This window comes from Aspergillus melleus (assembly GCF_016097325.1).
Source record: "Aspergillus melleus strain CBS 546.65 chromosome Unknown contig5, whole genome shotgun sequence".
Lineage (NCBI taxonomy): Eukaryota > Fungi > Ascomycota > Eurotiomycetes > Eurotiales > Aspergillaceae > Aspergillus > Aspergillus melleus.
The window spans coordinates 1825609-1843376 of NW_025763374.1; the positions used below are offsets into that span (position 1 = coordinate 1825609).

Below are 17768 nucleotides of genomic sequence, written 5' to 3' on the forward strand. Positions count from 1 at the left end.
TGTGCATTTTGGAAGATATTCAGAGACGCCTTGTCTGATTTCAGTGTCACAGCGACCGTTTCCCCCAATCACGTTCGTCGATCGCATACTTTGACGCCCTTTCACTGGCTACTGTATCTCTGAGTTCGTTATAAACGCGGATAAGGTTCTAGTTAGTGGTCAACTCGAGGGCTAGTTAAGCCCCATCTTTTGGCAAGATGAGGATGTTAGCGTCGCCTCTTGGGTTTTCGTCGGCGAGTTCAAAAAAGACTGAGGCTACCATGGCACCTTCTCAGGGTCGACTCTCGCCTTTTCCCCGCAAGAACAATGCACACTGGTTTGACGAAGAACTTGACGACGAACGACCGATCTCTCCCGCAATGTCCGACCGAAACAAGGCAGGGACTCATTACCTTCGTTTCTTCCCAGAGCTTTCCACTCATTTCACCCTTACATCTCCGGCCAGCGCTACCTCGCAAACGATGCAGTTGCCTCGCACCCAATCTCCGTCGTCACTCTACCCTTCTGAGTCTGCACGACAAACTTCGTCTTCGTTGTCATCGAGCGACCTTCTCGATCATAACTCGTCATGCTATAGTCGTCGATCCTCGGTAACGAGCCATAACTCCGATCCCGGCAAATTTGGCTTTAAATCCGTGGATAACCTCTCGCTCCTCTCCCCTGCGGCTGCAGGTGTATTCGACGATGCGGCGTCCACGCGCCACGCTCCTCCCAGCCCGTTGAGGAAGAAACCCACGTTGGCAGAGTTGAAGGATAAACCCTTGCCCTTAGAGCCTATCATTCAATTAGCTCCGTTGTCGGTTCGTCGTGGTCCTCGCGACCAGTCCCAGGGAGCCGGAAATGGTCTGAATGAGCATGGCACTCTGGCCGATCAGGTGCGTTCGGGAAAGCAGAAGCGTGGTCATCACCCGACTCTTTCTCAGGCAGCCGATGATCTAGAGAGCGCTCTTGCTGGGGTTGCGGATCAGCCCGCTCGGTCGCCCAATACCTATCAAGCCATGGAGGGGCCGTTGCAGATAAGCCGTGGAAATATGGACATGATTCCTTCTCGACGACCACCTCCGCCTCCCATCGACGTACAAAAAAGCGAGCAGCTACGCGTTGCGAAATCACGCGAGGATCTAAAGCCAAAGAAAACCCCCAAGAACAAGATGCCCTTCACCTTCAACTTGCCCGGTTTCGGCCGAAAGCCTAACAAACCCGACTCTCGCTCACCAAGTAGCTGCGACGTTAGACCCGAAACCGAGACTCAACCGGTGCGTGAAATGGACAGGCTGGGTCCAATGGGGGTCGAGGACCATTTCGAACACAGCTTTGAACCGAGAGAAAGATATGACTCGATGGAGCTCCCGGTCTTCATGGAATTCGAGCATCCGCCACGACCCTCGTTTGAGACTAGCGAACGTGAACTGCGTTTACAACTTCCTCGTCTACAGACCAACGAAATTCATGCAGATCAAAGGGCCCCCAGCCGCGCGGGAACCACTCCCATCGGCACCACTCCCGTCGGTACTACACCCATCGGTACCACCCCTATCGGTACTACGCCCGTCGGAAGTATTAGCCCGGGAGGCCCGGTGATCATCTTTGAAAAGGGCCAGGATGATGTCCGCGAAGAGAAGATATTTATCTCGTCTAGCAAGGATACAAATACGGATGACCATGCGCACTGTGAACCCGAGCCGCTAACCCTTTCGAATATGGTTTACGAACTCCATGGTGACTCTCCGCAGCAGAAAGTAGACCCTGATTGCCCACTTCGGAGAGAGTCCCTTGCATCCATGCCTTCCTATTTACCTGACAAGATTGTTCTTTTGATCATGGAACGTGCATGTTCCCTCGATGATCTGTTCCACATGGCAGTAATTGACAAACAGTTCTACCGTGTTTTCAAAGACCATGAGCTGCGCCTGATGAAGAACACTGTCCTCACAGTCTCGCCTCCGGCGTGGGAACTCCGCGAAATGAGCCCGGCGTGGGATTGCGAATGGCAAATTCTAGTCGACCCCGATGCACCGGTCCCCGAATACACTCCTTTTCTCTATCTCCAGCGCTACGCTCAAGATATATTTACGCTTGCACAGCTCAAATCGCTTATTCTTGCACAATGCGACGCTTTCCTCCGCCCAGAAACAAAAAGTGGTCTCCTGGGTGCGGATGAGACCCGGGCGTTGGCGGTCGACGATGCTTTCTGGCGCATATGGACTTTCTGCCGCATCTTTGGTTGCGGAAAGAACAGAGAAGGAGATATGATGGGCCAGTTGGATTGGCTAGACGGAGGGATTGCTGCCATGGACAGAAGCAAGTCCTCATCAATGTCCGTCACCGAGCCCTTCGGTGTCGACCATGTTCTGTTCGATCCCCCAGAGGGTTTCGGTCGCGGTAACCGAGGCGGACTATCGCGGGATCAGCTGTACGATATGACCGAGCTGTGGACATGTCTCGGGGTGTTACTTCAACCACTCCACGGTATGTGCCGCGAGGCACGGGAAGCTGGGATATTTCAAGGTCACGACGCTCCGGAAGCCGATCCTCTGAAAGAGGAAGCGACACTAGGTCAGTTTACCTTGTAATTTGCTGTGAAGATGTCTCTTGAGGCTAGGCTAACAGGTATTAAATCAACAGAAGAATGGACTTACTACATCCTCTCGCTAGGCCCATCGGCGGTCTTGAATGTCGGACTAGCTTGTTTCACAGATAGTACTACGGCGACGTTCCAAAGAGCCCAAGCGCTTGGGTTGACCAAATGGGAGCAGGCCGAATCAGGCGTCAGCCGCTTCAGCTTTTTGAAGGAGGCGGTTTCGAGAGGCTACAGACCACGGGAAAGCACTCCTCCTAGGGGAGTATCGCGGTCATCCAAAGAAAGCTCTCATTCGACTGGCTCCCAGGGCCATGTTTCCCGAAAGAGTAATGACTCCAACGAGAGTGGCTCCCAAGTCCCCCAGCACCGTCGTAGGCAATTGGTCTACGCGGAGCAGCTTAGAAACCAAAAGAAGGAACCCCAGGGTCTCGGCGTCAAACCCAATGCTGATGAACGTCCGATCTCAAATTATGGCGCCATAATGCACCACATAGAAGGTCACCAGCCCAGACGCCCATCGCCTGTCCCATCACCTGCTCCTGCTCCGCCTGCAATGGCTTCGCAAGTTCCTTCTTATGGCGAACCACATACGCAACGTCTCCGGGTTCCTTCGCCATCCGCTCCTTCCTATCACCCACAGGTCCATGATCCTGTCGACAAAGCCATTGCCATGATGGTTGGGGATCTTGGCTATCATGAGGAAGATGCCAAATGGGCATTGAAGGTCACCGATACGGGAGAAGGGATCGACGTTAACGCTGCGGTCACGCTGCTAATGCGGGAGCATCAGAATTTCGCTCTACGTAGAGACCCGTCTCTGCGAACCCAGCCCAAGAGTCTTTTCTCATCGGTGATCAACAGTCGAGAATCTGTGAACAACGGGTGGAGATGGGTCTAATCGCTGGCCCAAGATATACACTCTGTTGTGAGGAGGCTTTGGATTCTCATGATCTACGTTTTTCACACATATTCTGAACATATGGGGCCTTTCCTCCCCCCCCCCCCCCCCCTCTTCCTTCTCATGTTTTACGGAGCATACATGTTCGGAGTACTTGGAGCATTTCAGCCATTTCATTTCTGTTTGATACCCACGTTGTAAAATCACTTCACTGCAAAACCGGGATGTATGGCTACTAGATTTCGATTCGGACTTCTGTTATTTTTTTGGGGCGAATTTGGAAGCATTTGCATTATTCATATGATTAGAGGTACATTTGGTCGTGGGGCAAATTCATGACAACAATTGGAATTATACAGGTCATTGAACACATTTTGTCCTTGGATATTGACAATCATATCCACACATTATTCAACAATCGATTAGACACAAGACAGTCAGTCACCTTGGTATACTTCCATGGTGGGCAGTGTCTAGAAAGGCACCGTCGCACTAAGGCCGTCCAGTTCGCGCTGGTAGTTTCGATGCTGAGAAATCTCATAGAAGAACTGACTGACAAAGTCTTTCGCGTTCTTCGCGATCTGAACGCCTTCGCCGAAGCTCTCTGGCTTCCGGGGTGACCCAGCCGTAACCACTCCATACCAGTTGACTGGTTCCACCGAAGTGGCGATGTTAACATCAAGCGCATTGGCCAACGTCTGCTTGATGAGATCTGCTGCTTCGCCCGTACCACCGAGCGCCTTGAGATGACCAAAGGTCTCCGTGATCCAGTAGCGGATCTGTCCGTTGGTTTTCAGAACCGAAACGTGCGGCCCACCAGGGATGAACGTGGCATCGAACATCGTGGAGCGCTGGCCATCATATTGATGGTCGGCAATGACACCCTTTGCATTATCCTTGGTCTCACCATCAGCATAGATGGGCGATCGCTTCGTGCCGATGATGAAAGGCAGAGCACCGGCGGCAGTCACGGCCGCTTTCATTCCGCTGAATGCCACGGGGTCATATCCGTCACCGATAATTATGGCGATACGGCGACTGGCAATAGTCGGAACCTTGCCGGGGAATTCTGTCTGGGAGAGGTGCTTGGAGCGCTTGCCGTGGTTCTGGCGATATGCCTTCTCAGGAATGGGAGCGCCCACCGTCTCTGCAACCTGCTGAGCCAGGCTGAGATCGATTTCGGCAAGTCGGTGGCCAGCCAGCCGGTTGTAAACGATGGGGTCGTCACAGTGGTCCAGCTCGAAGCAGAATGCCTTCTTCATGTGCTCCTTCTCGTGTGCAGACATGGAGTTATAGAAAAGCTGCGCTTGATTGTGATGTTCACGGAACTTGGCACTCAAGGCACGCTTCTTGAAACCACCGACCTGCTGGGGGTACGATTCGAACCCGCCTTCTTTAGGAGGCGCCGGCGGCCCAGCTTCGAAGCGGTTGGGCCAATAGTTCACGGTGCCCTGGGTGATGCGATGACGCTTTTGACCGTCGCGGTTGTGGTTCATGACCGGGCATACAGGCCGATTGATGGGGATCTCCTCCCAGTTAATCCCAAGTCGGCTGATCTGGGTATCGAAGTACGAGAAGTTGCGGCCCTGCAGCAGCGGGTCATCGGAGAAGTCAATTCCCGGGACGATATGGCTGGTGCAGAAGGCCACTTGCTCGGTCTGGGGGAAGAATTCATCCACGTTGCGGTTCAGCTCCAGTTCACCGATCACGCGCAGCGGGACGAGTTCCTCAGGCCAGATCTTGGTAGCGTCCAAGATATCGAATTCGAAATCATCCTGTTTCTCTTCGGGGATGACCTGGATGGCAAAGTCCCACTTAGGATAGGCCTTGTTGTCGATGGCCTCCATGAGGTCCTTGCGATGGAAGTCCGGATCCTGTCCGGCTAACTTCAGCGCCTCATCCCATACAAGCGAGTGCACGCCCAGATGAGGGATAAAGTGGAATTTGACGAAGTGTCGCTTGCCCTCCTTGTTGATAAGGGAGTACGTGTTGACACCAAAGCCCTGCATCATGCGGTATGAACGCGGAATGGCTCTGTCCGACATGGCCCACATGTACATGTGTGTAGCCTCGGGATGCAGATACACGAAGTCCCAAAAGTTGTTATGGGCGGTCTGCGCCTGGGGCACCTCATTATGTGGCTCCGGTTTGACCGCATGAACTATTGTCATACATCAGTCGCTGCTTACACAGTAGAAGGGGGCATAATCGCATACCGAAATCCGGGAATTTGACCGCGTCTTGGATGAAGAACACCGGGATGTTATTTCCAACAATATCCCAGTTACCTTCATCTGTATACATCTTGACGGCGAATCCTCTGACATCGCGCACCGTATCGGCACTCCCTTTGCTACCCTGGACCGTGGAGAAGCGCAGAAATACCGGAGTGTTCCTTGAGGTGTCCGTCAGGATCCCAGCGTGAGACACATCCTCGGCGCTCTCATGCAATCGGAAGTTGCCAAAAGCAGCGGTTCCACGGGCGTGCACCACTCGCTCGGGAATCCGTTCATGGTCAAAGCGATGAATCTGTGCGGTGTTAGAGCGATTTGAATTGGAACTGGTCTAGCAAGGGTGGTCGGCACACTACCTTTTCTCGTGCGATCTGGTCCTCCAAGAGCGAGGGACCCGTGCGGTTCTCGTCGACAGACCGAAGCCATTGATCGGTGTTGCTGATCTTCACACCATGGTCGGTAGTCAAGCGCTGGTTCTTATCCACGGTAGTGGTCTCACTTCCCAAGTCTACGAGCTTCTTATCCTTGGACGCGGCTTTCTGGACGGCCTCTTGGGCCTTGCTTAGGCCTCCGGCAATGACACTTGCCATAGTGCTGTGGCTGGTATGATAAAATTAATTAAGTGAATTGAAAATCATGCACAGAATTTTTCCAATGGATATGATTACAAGGTATCTTATAGATTGCATCCATAGCTGTTAATGCTGGGTAATATATGGACTGTGAGTGGGCGTCAAAAGTCTTCGGACGTAAAGATGACGTTGAGCGCGAGGACGTCACCCTGACATCTCGCACTCGCTGCATCCCCACAGCCAGACCACCGGATGTACCACTCCAGACCCGGAAACAGCATCCAGTCAGAATGGAACGTTTTTAAATCCGATGATGCCATCAAGAAAACTTGCAGGGAAATCCTGCTGTCACCAGCACGGTGGAGGTAGAGTAGTAGCAGACCTCGGGTGATCACCGCCCATCATCCAGTCTGTCTCCAAGGTTCTCTCTCCATACCTACCAAAATAGTGGATTTACCTAGAATTTCCAGGATCTACCCCCGAGGACTAGAGTTCCATCGGCCTCAGGATTACCCACAAGGGTGACATGGCAAGGACATCTGCGAGTGATGAGGTCCTTACTGTTGCGGCGCCATAAGCAAGCAGATAGTCTCGAACTCAACTCTCCTTGATCATGGAGATTTTCCCGATGGTACGACCCAAATGCAGGGAATCAAAAGCTCCATGAATATCACTCCGAAGGGATTTTTCTCCGCAGGGGGTGTCATGGTTGACGGCAATTAAGTTCGTTGCGATTTATCTATAGAATGTAGGGCTACGGAGAAGAAGTCTAGCCCTGTTCTTATTATTGACGCCATCGAATCCCCCGGTCGGACATCACAGGGAGCGAAAAGGGAGCGTTCAAGGATAAGCTTCTTTTTATGTTCTTCGGCTATTCTTTCTCCCTTTCATGATTCCTTTTTCTCCCCTTCTGTAGGGTGGCCCGGGCTGATGGCTGATGTCAAAGAAAGCATGGCTTGAACTATGGCCACTATTCAACGTTAAAGTCTGAGATCGACGACAGATCAGGAGCGCAGGAACCAAGTCCAACGTTAAACTTAATGAGGAGCAGACTATTGCCTTGACTATGTCATAATGCCAGCCAATAATTGGATGCGCCTTGAAGGGTTATGATGTATCACTTCGGGCTGCAAGTATGCGTGTCGATCAGCAACGATCGCTTTGTTTGTCTCGGAAATATGACAGGTGCGACGCCGGTCGCAGCACTTGATCTGCCGCTGCGAGAGAGACAGAAAGAACGAGAAATCAGTTGACCCTCAAGGTCGAAGAAGATGCCGAGCATATTATACATGCACACACGCGATGAAAGGCTCTAGAGCGATAATGCGGTGAATCCATGTCTTCCCATGGCCGATGCAAGGGGGCCGCTTGTTTATTGAGCCATGCCAGGGCGCGAAACGAGGAGACACGAAAGGGGACTCGTCGCATCAATCATCTGCAGTACTCGCTTCGGTTGTTGATTGATTCGCCCGAGCATGAGAGAGCATGGTTACAGAGAAGGGAAAGAATCAGACTCACAACCTTTCTCCCTGTCCATCCAATCGATCAAATCGATCAATATCTCAGGTCTTTGTCAACCAGGCGCCTTCTCCCTGTCTCTGGGCTTGTCCCACTAAGGATGCGAGGGATGACAAGCACTGACTCTGGAGGAACTCTCCCAGTTTCCTCCTTGAAACGAGAAAAATATGCGGGCAGACCGTTTACTGCTGTTGGCCCCCATGGAGAAGACCTGCATATGCGCGCCAGCAAGTCCTACAGTTCATTGAAAATGACGCCTCACCCGATCTCTCATGCTTAATTTCACTCTCGAATTCCTGTCTGAGACCTCACGGAAAGGTCGTGAAACCCTGAAACCCTCTTTAATCTCGTTCGTTTCGTCTTTTTCCTCTCGCCCATCATTCCCTCCGTCGCCCACTTTGCCGTCTTCCGTCTAACTCCATGGTGAACATGGAGTGCGATCGCTACGTATCGCCTTCTGACCGGTGAGTACCATGCAATTTCTCTGCATTTCTCCTCGGCTGCAGCTCTTGCCATGGCCATTGAGCTCGGCTAACCGCCTGAACGCATTGACCCAGGGAGGTTGTCGGTAATTACAAGCTACATCCCGAGGCGAGACTGGAACTCGAAAAACAAATCACGCTTGGTGGTGCATCGCCTGTCACTCCCAGCCGTTTGAAGGCCAAAACGCGTATTCTACGAGCATCCGACGTCCTGCTGTCCTTGGCTGGGAGATCTACAAGCGGTAAGCTGCTGCTTCCCCCCCCGGCTACCTACATACCGGTGCATAACCGATCCGCGGAGGAGACTAAAGGAACATGCATCCAATATCTAGACACGGCAGAGCAATCCGCGAGCCTTGAAAACTTCCAGGAAGTTCTGCGTCTATTCCCGCCCTTTCGAGATGACGATGGGACCACCTTTGGAGCAATTGACGTCAAATGTCCCGACTGCGATGCGGTGTTTTCTTCCTCGTACGGTTTCTCATCCTGTGCTCTGCGAGAAAAATTCATTTTTGACTTAGTTGGATAGAACCGAGCTCAATAACCACTATCTCACGCGATACTGTCCCGGGGCTGCTGTCGCCGTATACGTGATGACGCGAGATCGGTAGTTCTCTCCTTCCCTATGGCTGAGGCGTGTTTTGTGCTCTCACTGACCTGGGTTCTCTAGGTTAATCACAAAGGGCTATCGCATGGAGAAACGGCTCATTCCTCTAGATTGTCGTCCCATGCGTTTCTTCTGCAACAGCTGTGAGAGGCATTTTGCAGTTGGCGACAATGGTGAGCGAGTGGACAGGCAGCGCAGTAGGATACCCTCCGGCTTACTCTTCGGTTCTTCACTGACAAGATATCTTTCGCAGACATGCCGTCCTTCGTCACCTGCAAGCATTGCGGAGAACAATGCAATATCTCGTCAGTATTCACTCAATATAGCTCAGGCCACGAACTAGCAGAAGGCTTCTTACACGATCCCGCAGATATGAACCCATCTTGAACGACCCCCGCGACGACGTAAGCTTTCGAGACGTTCAGAGAGACCTGTCTAGTATAGGCCACAGCCGGAGTCCCAGTCTTGCTCCGAAGAGCACCATGGGATCAAAATTCCCCACAACACCTGCATCGGGCGCCGAGCAGCCGTCTTTCGCAAGGCGTGCGAGAAAATTGAGAGATTCATGGTCTCATAGGAGTATGCGCGCTCTATCTTTTGGGGATCATTTTGAGATGACCGACTGGGCTAACTTGAGCAGAGTTCTCGCAAAGTGATGAAGATGAGTTAATAGCGATCAGCTTTGCTGGGCTGTACGACTTGGAGAGAGGTCTGTTCGTCATTGCAAGACAATATCGTCTGTTACTGACTATGCCAGTACACGCGCCTAATGGCATATACCAGCAGTTCGAGGGCAGTGCGACTGAAACAACTAACGGTCAATCGGTATCCAGTTTCACTTCAAGTGGTACGGAAGTCTTGTATTTGGATATGTTCATGAAATGTACTGATCAAACGATCCCAACAGCCTGCGACACACCCCTCATAGACAACAAAAGGGACGAGATGACCCTTTGCGCAGACGATGAACACCACAGGAATCACCTGCGAGCTGAGCCACAAGGGGACCTAATAGCTGCGAACGGCAACCCAGGGGACACCGCAGTATCTTCGAAAAGACAATCGTTTCTCCGGAGGCTTTTCGGACGAAAGACTTCCAAAGGTCGGTAAGACGAGGTTTGACTGTCGAATTATAGGCTAAGATTTCTACAGGGCCATCGCGAACACGATCTACCTCCAATCGCAGCAATAAGCTAATCAAGAGAGCAAATACGATACGATTTTCTTTGGTCAAATACACCCGGAGTGGGAGCAGAGCAGCCACAAGGGAGAGCTTATGCACTGCAGATGAATCACAGCCTGCGGAGACCCCAGAGACAGGGCAGAATCCAGAATCTCCGGTTGTTTCAGATGCAGAGTATATTGCACTGCTGCGAGGAAGCCAGAATATCTTCATCCACATGCAGTATATCTCGGGAGGAGCCGTGGTCCATGATGCATCCGGGCGTCAACGGATCCTTCAGATGGACGAGGTAGCCCAGCTCTATCTTCAATTGACAGACGAACTGTCGGCTGCGACTATCTGGTCTCGGACACTGACCACTCGACTACGGGCAGAGGCGGCGCTCAATCAGGGAAATTGCAGGGCTGCGGTGGTCGAATATCATGACGCCTTGAAGATGCTCGAAACCACACCGGCGCTGGATGTCGATAAGCTATCACGGGCGGCCATGTTGCACTCAATGGGCCGGGCTTACCGCAATCTCGATATGCCCGCCGAATCGGAAGCATGTTATCTGGAGTCGCTGGGTCTCTATAAGCGCACACTAGGACGAGACAGCCAGAAAAACTACGCCGTTCTCCACGACCTCGGAGCCCTCTGCGAGAGAGATGGATATGTCACCGAAGCCGCCGCGTTATATGAGCGCTCATTCGCCGGACGACTGAAAACTCTGGGTAACAACGCCCCCGAAACGCTGGGGAGCATGCAGGATCTTGCTTCGCTCAAGGTTTCGCTGGGGGACCTCGAGTCGGCGCGGCTTCTCCTTGAAAAGGCCGTCCCGGCTCTCGACACCGTCTTTGGGCTGCAGAACGCAACGACATTGAACGCCATGAACCAGCTCTCCCTTCTCTATCAGAAGCTCGGGCTGGACAAAGAGTCCCGCACAATCTGTAGCCGGACCATCCCTCACTGCCGGACCTTCTTCGGCATCACTAGCCCTATCACTCGGGACGCCGTCGTGCGCTACCTCCAGAGCTCTGACAACTTTGACTTTCCTGCCGACATCCAAGACATCCTCGATCAGTACCAGAAGTCTCGCGATCCGGACGCCCTCCGTGTCATCCACCGTCTCGGCCGATCATACATGGACGCAGGTCTCAACCGGGACGCGGCAGACCTTTTCGAGGCCTTGGTCGAGGACTTTCTCGCCGTGAGTGGACCAGAAGCCCAGGAGACGTTCGACGCTCTCAGTGCGCTGTGCGTGTCTCGAGAACACCTCGATTCCATCGACAAGGCGATTCTGGCCTACAAGCAGCTCGTCCACATGGCTGGCCGGACTCCTGAGCACCACCACTCGCGCAAGCGCATCGCGTACGCCGAGAAGCGCATCTCGGAACTGAATTATCGACGAGTCATGCTGGCCGGAGAAAGGAAAGAATGGATGCTACATGAGCCCGGGACCTGTGAGAACTGCGAATGCACCACAACGGTTCTCTGCAACAGTAAGTTTTACTCCTTGCGTTCACAGTGTCCTCCCTCCTAACACCACACCTTTTTTAGCCTGCAAGATCTTCCGCTTCTGTAACGAATCCTGCCACCAACTCGCCCAAGCCGCGCACTTCCCCTACTGCATCCCCTCCGTCTCACTGCGCGAATCCAAATCCCTCGCCGTGAAGCCCAAATGTCCAGCCTCCGCGCGCGACCAAGCCATCTCCAAGATCCGCCGCTTCAACGGCACCAGCGACAGCCACAAGTCCGTGACCATCACCGCCAACTACACCTTCTACCTGGACCCGCGCAACTTCACGACCTTCCGCATGCGCCTCAACACCACCTCCAACACCGTCATCCTCTTCTCCCTCGACTCCGACATCCAATACACTACCATCGACAACCCCCCGCTCGACCTCTCCCCCAGCGCGAACACCAACACCAACACGAGCACCTCCTCCCCCCTCTCCTCAACCACCACCACCACCTCCGCAACAGACCTGAAAGGCGTCCACTGGCTGTCGCCCGATCGCCAGGAAGCCATCTGCTACGAGCCCGGCGACGCGTCGGCCACGCAGTCGCGGTACGTGCTCGTCACGCCCGGCCGCGAGATGCTCAAGACGCTCATCGATAAGCGCATCGGGGTGCGCAGTGGCGGTGGCGACGCGGATCGCTTCAGGGGCCTCGAGTTGCCGGATAGCGAGTTGATGGAATATGCGCAGGGTTTGCTCTTGACGGGGTACCTTGGGGAGGCGTTTATGTATGTTATTGAGTGGGTGTGGAAGTGAACGTTTTCCCTAGCTTTAGGGGATATGGTACGATTGATTTGGTCGGTTCTTGTTGTTTCGTCTACCAGTTCCCGAAACCTATCGGGTTCACTTTGATATGGAGAGGGCAGGAAATGGGTATATATAACATCTCTTCTTTTCTGCATTTTATATTCATTTTCTGGGAGGATGATTTGATTGATTGATTGATTATTTGGGTGATATCTACATATGTTTAGTTTGGTTCTGTTAGGTTTAGTTTGGTTCTGTTAGGTTTAGTTTGGTTCGGGCAAGAGAAGTGAGGGAAATGGAGGAGGATCATGGACATTCTTTTCTAGATCAGATTCAGATCAGATACTTTCTCATTCTACGTGACTTCACTCTACTCTAGACTCTTTTTTTGAACTATGAATCCTGGATCTTAACAATTTTTGGAACTTCGAATAGTTAGGCGTATTTGTTTGTCTTTCTCTATACCTACATCTGTCTGTCTACTTGTCTATCGTTAGGAAGTGTGCAGTTCACGTATCGGATTCGTCTATTTATTGCATTAGAGTCAGGGCAAAATGGAAGAAATGTCTAGATAATATCTTTGATTTGTTTTAGTTCTATACAATCAAGTTATTGTTTGTTTTTCTGACAACCCAAATCTATACCCGTGAGTCGAATCGTATATGTAGGATCTCAAGTCTGGTTCTTGAGGAGAAAGTGATAAGAGAGAAAGAAAAAGAAAGGGACAGAAAGAAAGTAAAGTGGGGGGGGGAAGCCATGAGCTATCAAGTGCATCGCTCGCTTTTCCAAATCAACAACTCAAGCTTTCGCTCAATAAACAAGAAGTGCAACCATAGTGAAAGACATAAGTTACAGGACAAAGTAAGTAATTACCTCTAAAGGCACGGCCTTCGAAGCGGAAAGATGGGAATAGTAATAGCAGCAAAAGGTTGAATAAACGCGAGCTCGTCAAGTCGTGAACGCTTCCTTGAAGCTTCAGGGCATGAGTTCCTAGTTGGTTGAACTCCCACCCAGCAGGAATGATCTGCCCATCTCTATGAAGGGGAATGCGGGTCTTCTTCGTCATCGGACTTGTACGTGTTGTCGCTCTCGTACCCATCTGCTTCGAGAGATCGTCCGCGGATCCCGAAACTAAGGATAAAACCGACAAAGGACGCAGCGGCAAAGACCCCGAATGCCATGGCTTCGCCTTTGGGTTCGACGCGGGATGCGAGAGAGAACAGACCGCCGGAGATGAAGGGGCCCACGGCACGGCCAGCGGCGGAGAGGGTTTGTGCTAGGCCATTGAGGGCACCGAGGACGGCGTGATCGGGAGCAGAGTTGGTGATCTATGTGAAGCATCTAGTTAGTGGGGTCGTAGACTTTGTGTGTAGGAGCAATGGGGTGGAAAGGTGCCTTACAAGAAGTAGTGCGCTGGTCAGGCCGCCCACCGTAGCCACTGTCTTGACGAGCAAAGCGAGGCAAAGCTCCGCCGCCATCAGGGCAGTCTTGCCGCTGATCTTGCCATCAGCGTCCTTCCCTTTGTATCCGATGAAGGGCATCAGGATGAATGCGACGACGAAGCCGAAAAGACCAGCTCGATAAGACCATCGATTGCCCATTTTATCCCGCAGCCGACCGAAAATGCAAATCTGGAAGATAATAGTAACAAATCCGGAAAACCCTTGCGCGAGACCGATCTCTTCAGGGGTCAAGCCTCGACCGGTAGGAGGTGCGGCTTGCGAGAAGATAGGGAAAAGCGCGTTGAACGAGACGTTGCACAGTGCGAAAATCAGATACGTCGTCAGAAGTAAAATCGTATCGCGATTCCACAAGTCGCTGGTAAGACTCTCGTGGTGAGTTCCCCTGGGACCTGACGCCTCGGAGGCCGAGTCCAATTCGCTATCGTGATCCTGAGACTCCGAGGAGTGATGCCGGAGCGGGCGGTACGGGACCGTATGGGGCGGGTGCACCCAACGCGCGCGCTTCGCCATGCTCGTAAACTGCCAGAGCCAGGAGAAAAAAGACCGAACCCTATGCCCGATCTTCGGCAGGCTTTCGGCATCTTCAAGGCTTTCTTCCAAAAAGAAAACGGACGCAATCAAATCTAATATGAGAAGCCCGGCGGAGAGGACATTCGGCGCGAGGTAGGGGTAGGGGTTCGGTTTGCTCGAGTCCCACGGAAGAGTATCGAAAATCAGCAGCCCCCCAAGCAGAGGGCCAGTAATCCCTCCCACCCCATAGAGTACCGGAAGATAGGTGAACGCCTTCGACTGGTTGCTTCGATCCGTGATTTCACCCAGGCAGGTGGACACCAAGACCTGGTTTCCGTTGACGGCACCCATCACGGCTTGCACGATGATAGCCTGCACCAGCGTCTTGCAGAAACCGAATGCGAAGAATGACGCCGCAGTCAAGACGGTACCCAGCAAGATCACCGGCTTCCGTCCCACTCGATCCGATAGCCACCCCCAAAAGTAGTTTGTTATGAACTGCGCAATCGCAAATGCAGTGGCCAGACTTCCAACATATACACCGACCAATCCCGGCTGCACCTCCGGAAAAGAGGAAACCATTTCCGGCAGATAAGGGCTGATTGAGTTGAACGCCGTTTGCTCGCAGAGGGAGATCATCGCCAGGACAGCCATCTGCTTCTTCGGCAGAGGCGAGTGGTGATTCGTTCCATGGCGATGAGATTCGTCTTGCGGATCATGCGAATGTATTCCCGACGACTCCGACTGACCGGAATTGGGTCGTCCTCGAGATTTCGGTGGCGGGGTGTCAAACGTCTGGTAATGAAGCGTGGATGAATGTCGCCGGCTGAGCGGATTTTGCTCCGACGGTTTCATCTTGGGAGGAGGGTAGGCACGCGCACACTGGGACAGGAAGGCTCGTCTTCTAGATATTTAGATGATCAATGGGAATTTATATTTTGAGGCACCTTCGAGGTCAGTCCCGGAAGTGGCGCCGAGGCTCAATGGCCTCGAATCTCTTGCGACGTGGGGAAATTTTGCCCCAGGCGATTCAGGTACAGCCAGGGAAGGGTCTCTGAGGCCACGGGTATCGTGAGGAATGATAGCTAAAGGCCGGTCGTAGAAGAAAGAGGCCCAAGACTGATTCAGTCGAAACAACAATAAATTATGCGTGTAGAGAGGAATGAAGGAAAGAGAAGAAAGGAAAGACCAGCGCAAACCGGGGAAGACGCGGATGATGTAAGCGCTGCATTCTGGGAGCTGAGTCATCGTCGTCCAGACCATTGAAGATCGGCGTTTTTAATATCAATAATAATGGAGTAATTAGCCTCAGGGGCGATTCATTTCCGGCTGCGGGTGAGGTCATGGAGAGCGTTCCCCTTGTCCCTGCTGTGTAAATTTTTGGAGATGCGCTGGATTTGTTGGAGAAAATGTGAAACCGGGGATGAGTAGATGATGTCATCTCCCCGGATAACCAAATATATATCTGCATCCATATTCTATTATCTACATTCTACGATTATAGGCAATCAATTACAAGAGGTTATATTAGACTGCAGTATAATATCTCCATTAAAGAGATCATAGCTGAACATTAATCCAGGATATAATGCAAGAAATCACTTCATCAACAGATTGACTGCCCAAGGCACACTAAGCCCTCTCAGGTCCCCGTAATGCTGACCAACGCCCAAGAACACGATGGGGATACCAGTGGCATGTACCATGCTAACCAAAGTGCCAACCATGTCACCAACGGTGTCGCACTTGCTGATGATGAATCCGTCCAGGTTTCGCCCTGTACCAAAGGCCTGGTTGAAGTTACGCGCCTGCATCACACTGTCCGTCCCGACCAAGGCTTCTCCAACCATGAAAATCTTGTCCGGTCGCGCGAACTTGGCGAACTTCTCCAGCGAAGACATCAGACGCTGATCGTTATGGCGACGACCGGCGGTGTCGATCAAAACCACGTCGAATTTCTGGGCTGCTCCGTATTCAACGGCGTCCTTGGCGACGTTCGCGGCATCCTTTCCGTATCCCTTCTCGTATAGTTCAATCTCCCCAACGTTCTCGCGAGAGCTGAGCTCCTTCAAGTTACGAGCGTGAACACGAAGTTGCTCCACGGCTCCGGACCGGAAGGTATCGCACGCAGCGATCAAAACGCGGTAGTTGTTCTGCAGGAGGAAGTAACAGATTTTGCCCAGGTTGGTCGATTTGCCAACACCGTTGACGCCGACAATCGAAATCACGTACGGGCGCGGAGCAGCTTGACGGGTTTTCGGCGAGGTGACGGTATCGATCTCACGGAGCAGATCCAAGGACGAGGTAGGCGTCAAGATGTTTCTCAAAGAAGACTCCATGGCCAAACGGAGGGCCGCGTCCACGCTTTGGAAATTGCCCGTCTTTTTGCCGACCAGTTCTCGCTGCACACCGTCACAAAGCCGGACAGCTGCCTCGCGCGCCACGTTCTTCTTCAGAAGATGGTCTTCCATCGTCTTCAAAGACTTATCCAGATCGGCCTCGGTCAGAACCTTTCCACCGACGATGTTGCGCAACAGACCGCCGATCGCATTGAAGCCCGAGCCCACAAATCCCGACGACGCGGAAGTCTTCGCCTTTTCATTGTCTGCGTTCTCAAGGATTGAATGGACTTCGTCGCCAAGATCCTTCAGAACAAACTGACCCTTGCCGGTTCTACGTCCCCAAGAGTCTGAAGCAATAGCCTCCACCGCCGGGGCCGCTGTCTCGTCGACTGGCGCGGAATAGTCGAGCACCGTGCCGTCATCCTCGTCAGCCATTCCGTCGGCATCCCACTTGCGGCCTTTCTTCGCACTGCCGGTTGTCTTCCCCTTGCGAATTTTCTCATCGCCGGAAGAAGCGGTGGCGCTCGCGTTGGCGGCCTTGCGCGCACGTCGAGAGCCACGGGGCCCACCCTTGGCCGTGAGAATATGGCTGGCCGCGGGCGTTGGTGGTCGAGAAGTATCGGGGGTTTGGGGTGGCGAACTCTCATCAGAGGTCGACACGCCTAGCGCAGCTTGATGCTGCGCTTGGAGGCTGTCAGCAGGGCTTCTCTCACGCAGTAGACAACTAGTACCTTTGAGGAGGCCAGGCATGGATGGCGGCGGCGGACCGCCGTTGTCAGACGAGACCAGCGGGTCTTTTTTGTCTTCCGCATCGGCCTCGAAGCCTTCGGAGGTGATCGCACCCGAAATGTCCTCCAGCTCCTTCACCTGTTGATCGAAGTATCGGTCGAACGGGTATTCAACGATGCGAGCGCGCGTGCTCTTCAGTTGGTCCTTGTACAGATCGAGAAAGATGGTCGAGATGTTGTCCAAGAGTTTATCGATCCAACCGAGATGGAGCAGGGACTGGTATACGGCCTAATCATGTCGAGGTCAGCAATGAGCTAGGATAGCCCGAGTGTTTCTGAACGTACCACAAAGATCAGATTGAAATCCTTGGCCCTCTTCCATTTCAGCGTGTACTTCTCCT

The 17768-nt window shown here is 52.7% G+C and overlaps 6 protein-coding genes across 6 annotated transcripts; 3 read left to right on the plus strand and 3 right to left on the minus strand.

Annotated features, from left to right (window-relative positions):
- Positions 1-260: 260 nt before the first annotated feature.
- On the plus strand, positions 261-3479 carry LDX57_009055 (uncharacterized protein; the record flags this gene model as incomplete). The annotated part of the gene is made up of 2 exons (XM_046090775.1): positions 261-2556; positions 2626-3479. 2 exons carry the CDS (start codon positions 261-263, stop codon positions 3477-3479), a joined length of 3150 nt encoding a protein of 1049 aa, XP_045946750.1.
- A 473-nt stretch (positions 3480-3952) lies between these two features.
- On the minus strand, positions 3953-6303 carry catA (catalase catA; the record flags this gene model as incomplete). The annotated part of the gene is made up of 3 exons (XM_046090776.1): positions 3953-5640; positions 5696-6008; positions 6070-6303. The coding sequence occupies 3 exons, from the start codon at positions 6301-6303 to the stop codon at positions 3953-3955; spliced, it is 2235 nt and encodes a 744-aa protein (XP_045946751.1).
- Positions 6304-8232: 1929 nt separating this feature from the next.
- On the plus strand, positions 8233-8896 carry LDX57_009057 (uncharacterized protein; the record flags this gene model as incomplete). Its single annotated transcript, XM_046090777.1, has 3 exons — positions 8233-8267; positions 8361-8756; positions 8815-8896. The coding sequence occupies 3 exons, from the start codon at positions 8233-8235 to the stop codon at positions 8894-8896; spliced, it is 513 nt and encodes a 170-aa protein (XP_045946752.1).
- Positions 8897-10292: 1396 nt separating this feature from the next.
- On the plus strand, positions 10293-12333 carry LDX57_009058 (tetratricopeptide repeat protein; the record flags this gene model as incomplete). The annotated part of the gene is made up of 2 exons (XM_046090778.1): positions 10293-11556; positions 11615-12333. 2 exons carry the CDS (start codon positions 10293-10295, stop codon positions 12331-12333), a joined length of 1983 nt encoding a protein of 660 aa, XP_045946753.1.
- Positions 12334-13358: 1025 nt separating this feature from the next.
- LDX57_009059 (MFS transporter) lies at positions 13359-15152 on the minus strand (the record flags this gene model as incomplete). The annotated part of the gene is made up of 2 exons (XM_046090779.1): positions 13359-13652; positions 13725-15152. 2 exons carry the CDS (start codon positions 15150-15152, stop codon positions 13359-13361), a joined length of 1722 nt encoding a protein of 573 aa, XP_045946754.1.
- Positions 15153-15895: 743 nt separating this feature from the next.
- Positions 15896-17286, minus strand: LDX57_009060 (signal recognition particle receptor subunit alpha; the record flags this gene model as incomplete). The annotated part of the gene is made up of 2 exons (XM_046090780.1): positions 15896-17209; positions 17281-17286. 2 exons carry the CDS (start codon positions 17284-17286, stop codon positions 15896-15898), a joined length of 1320 nt encoding a protein of 439 aa, XP_045946755.1.
- Positions 17287-17768: the final 482 nt, after the last annotated feature.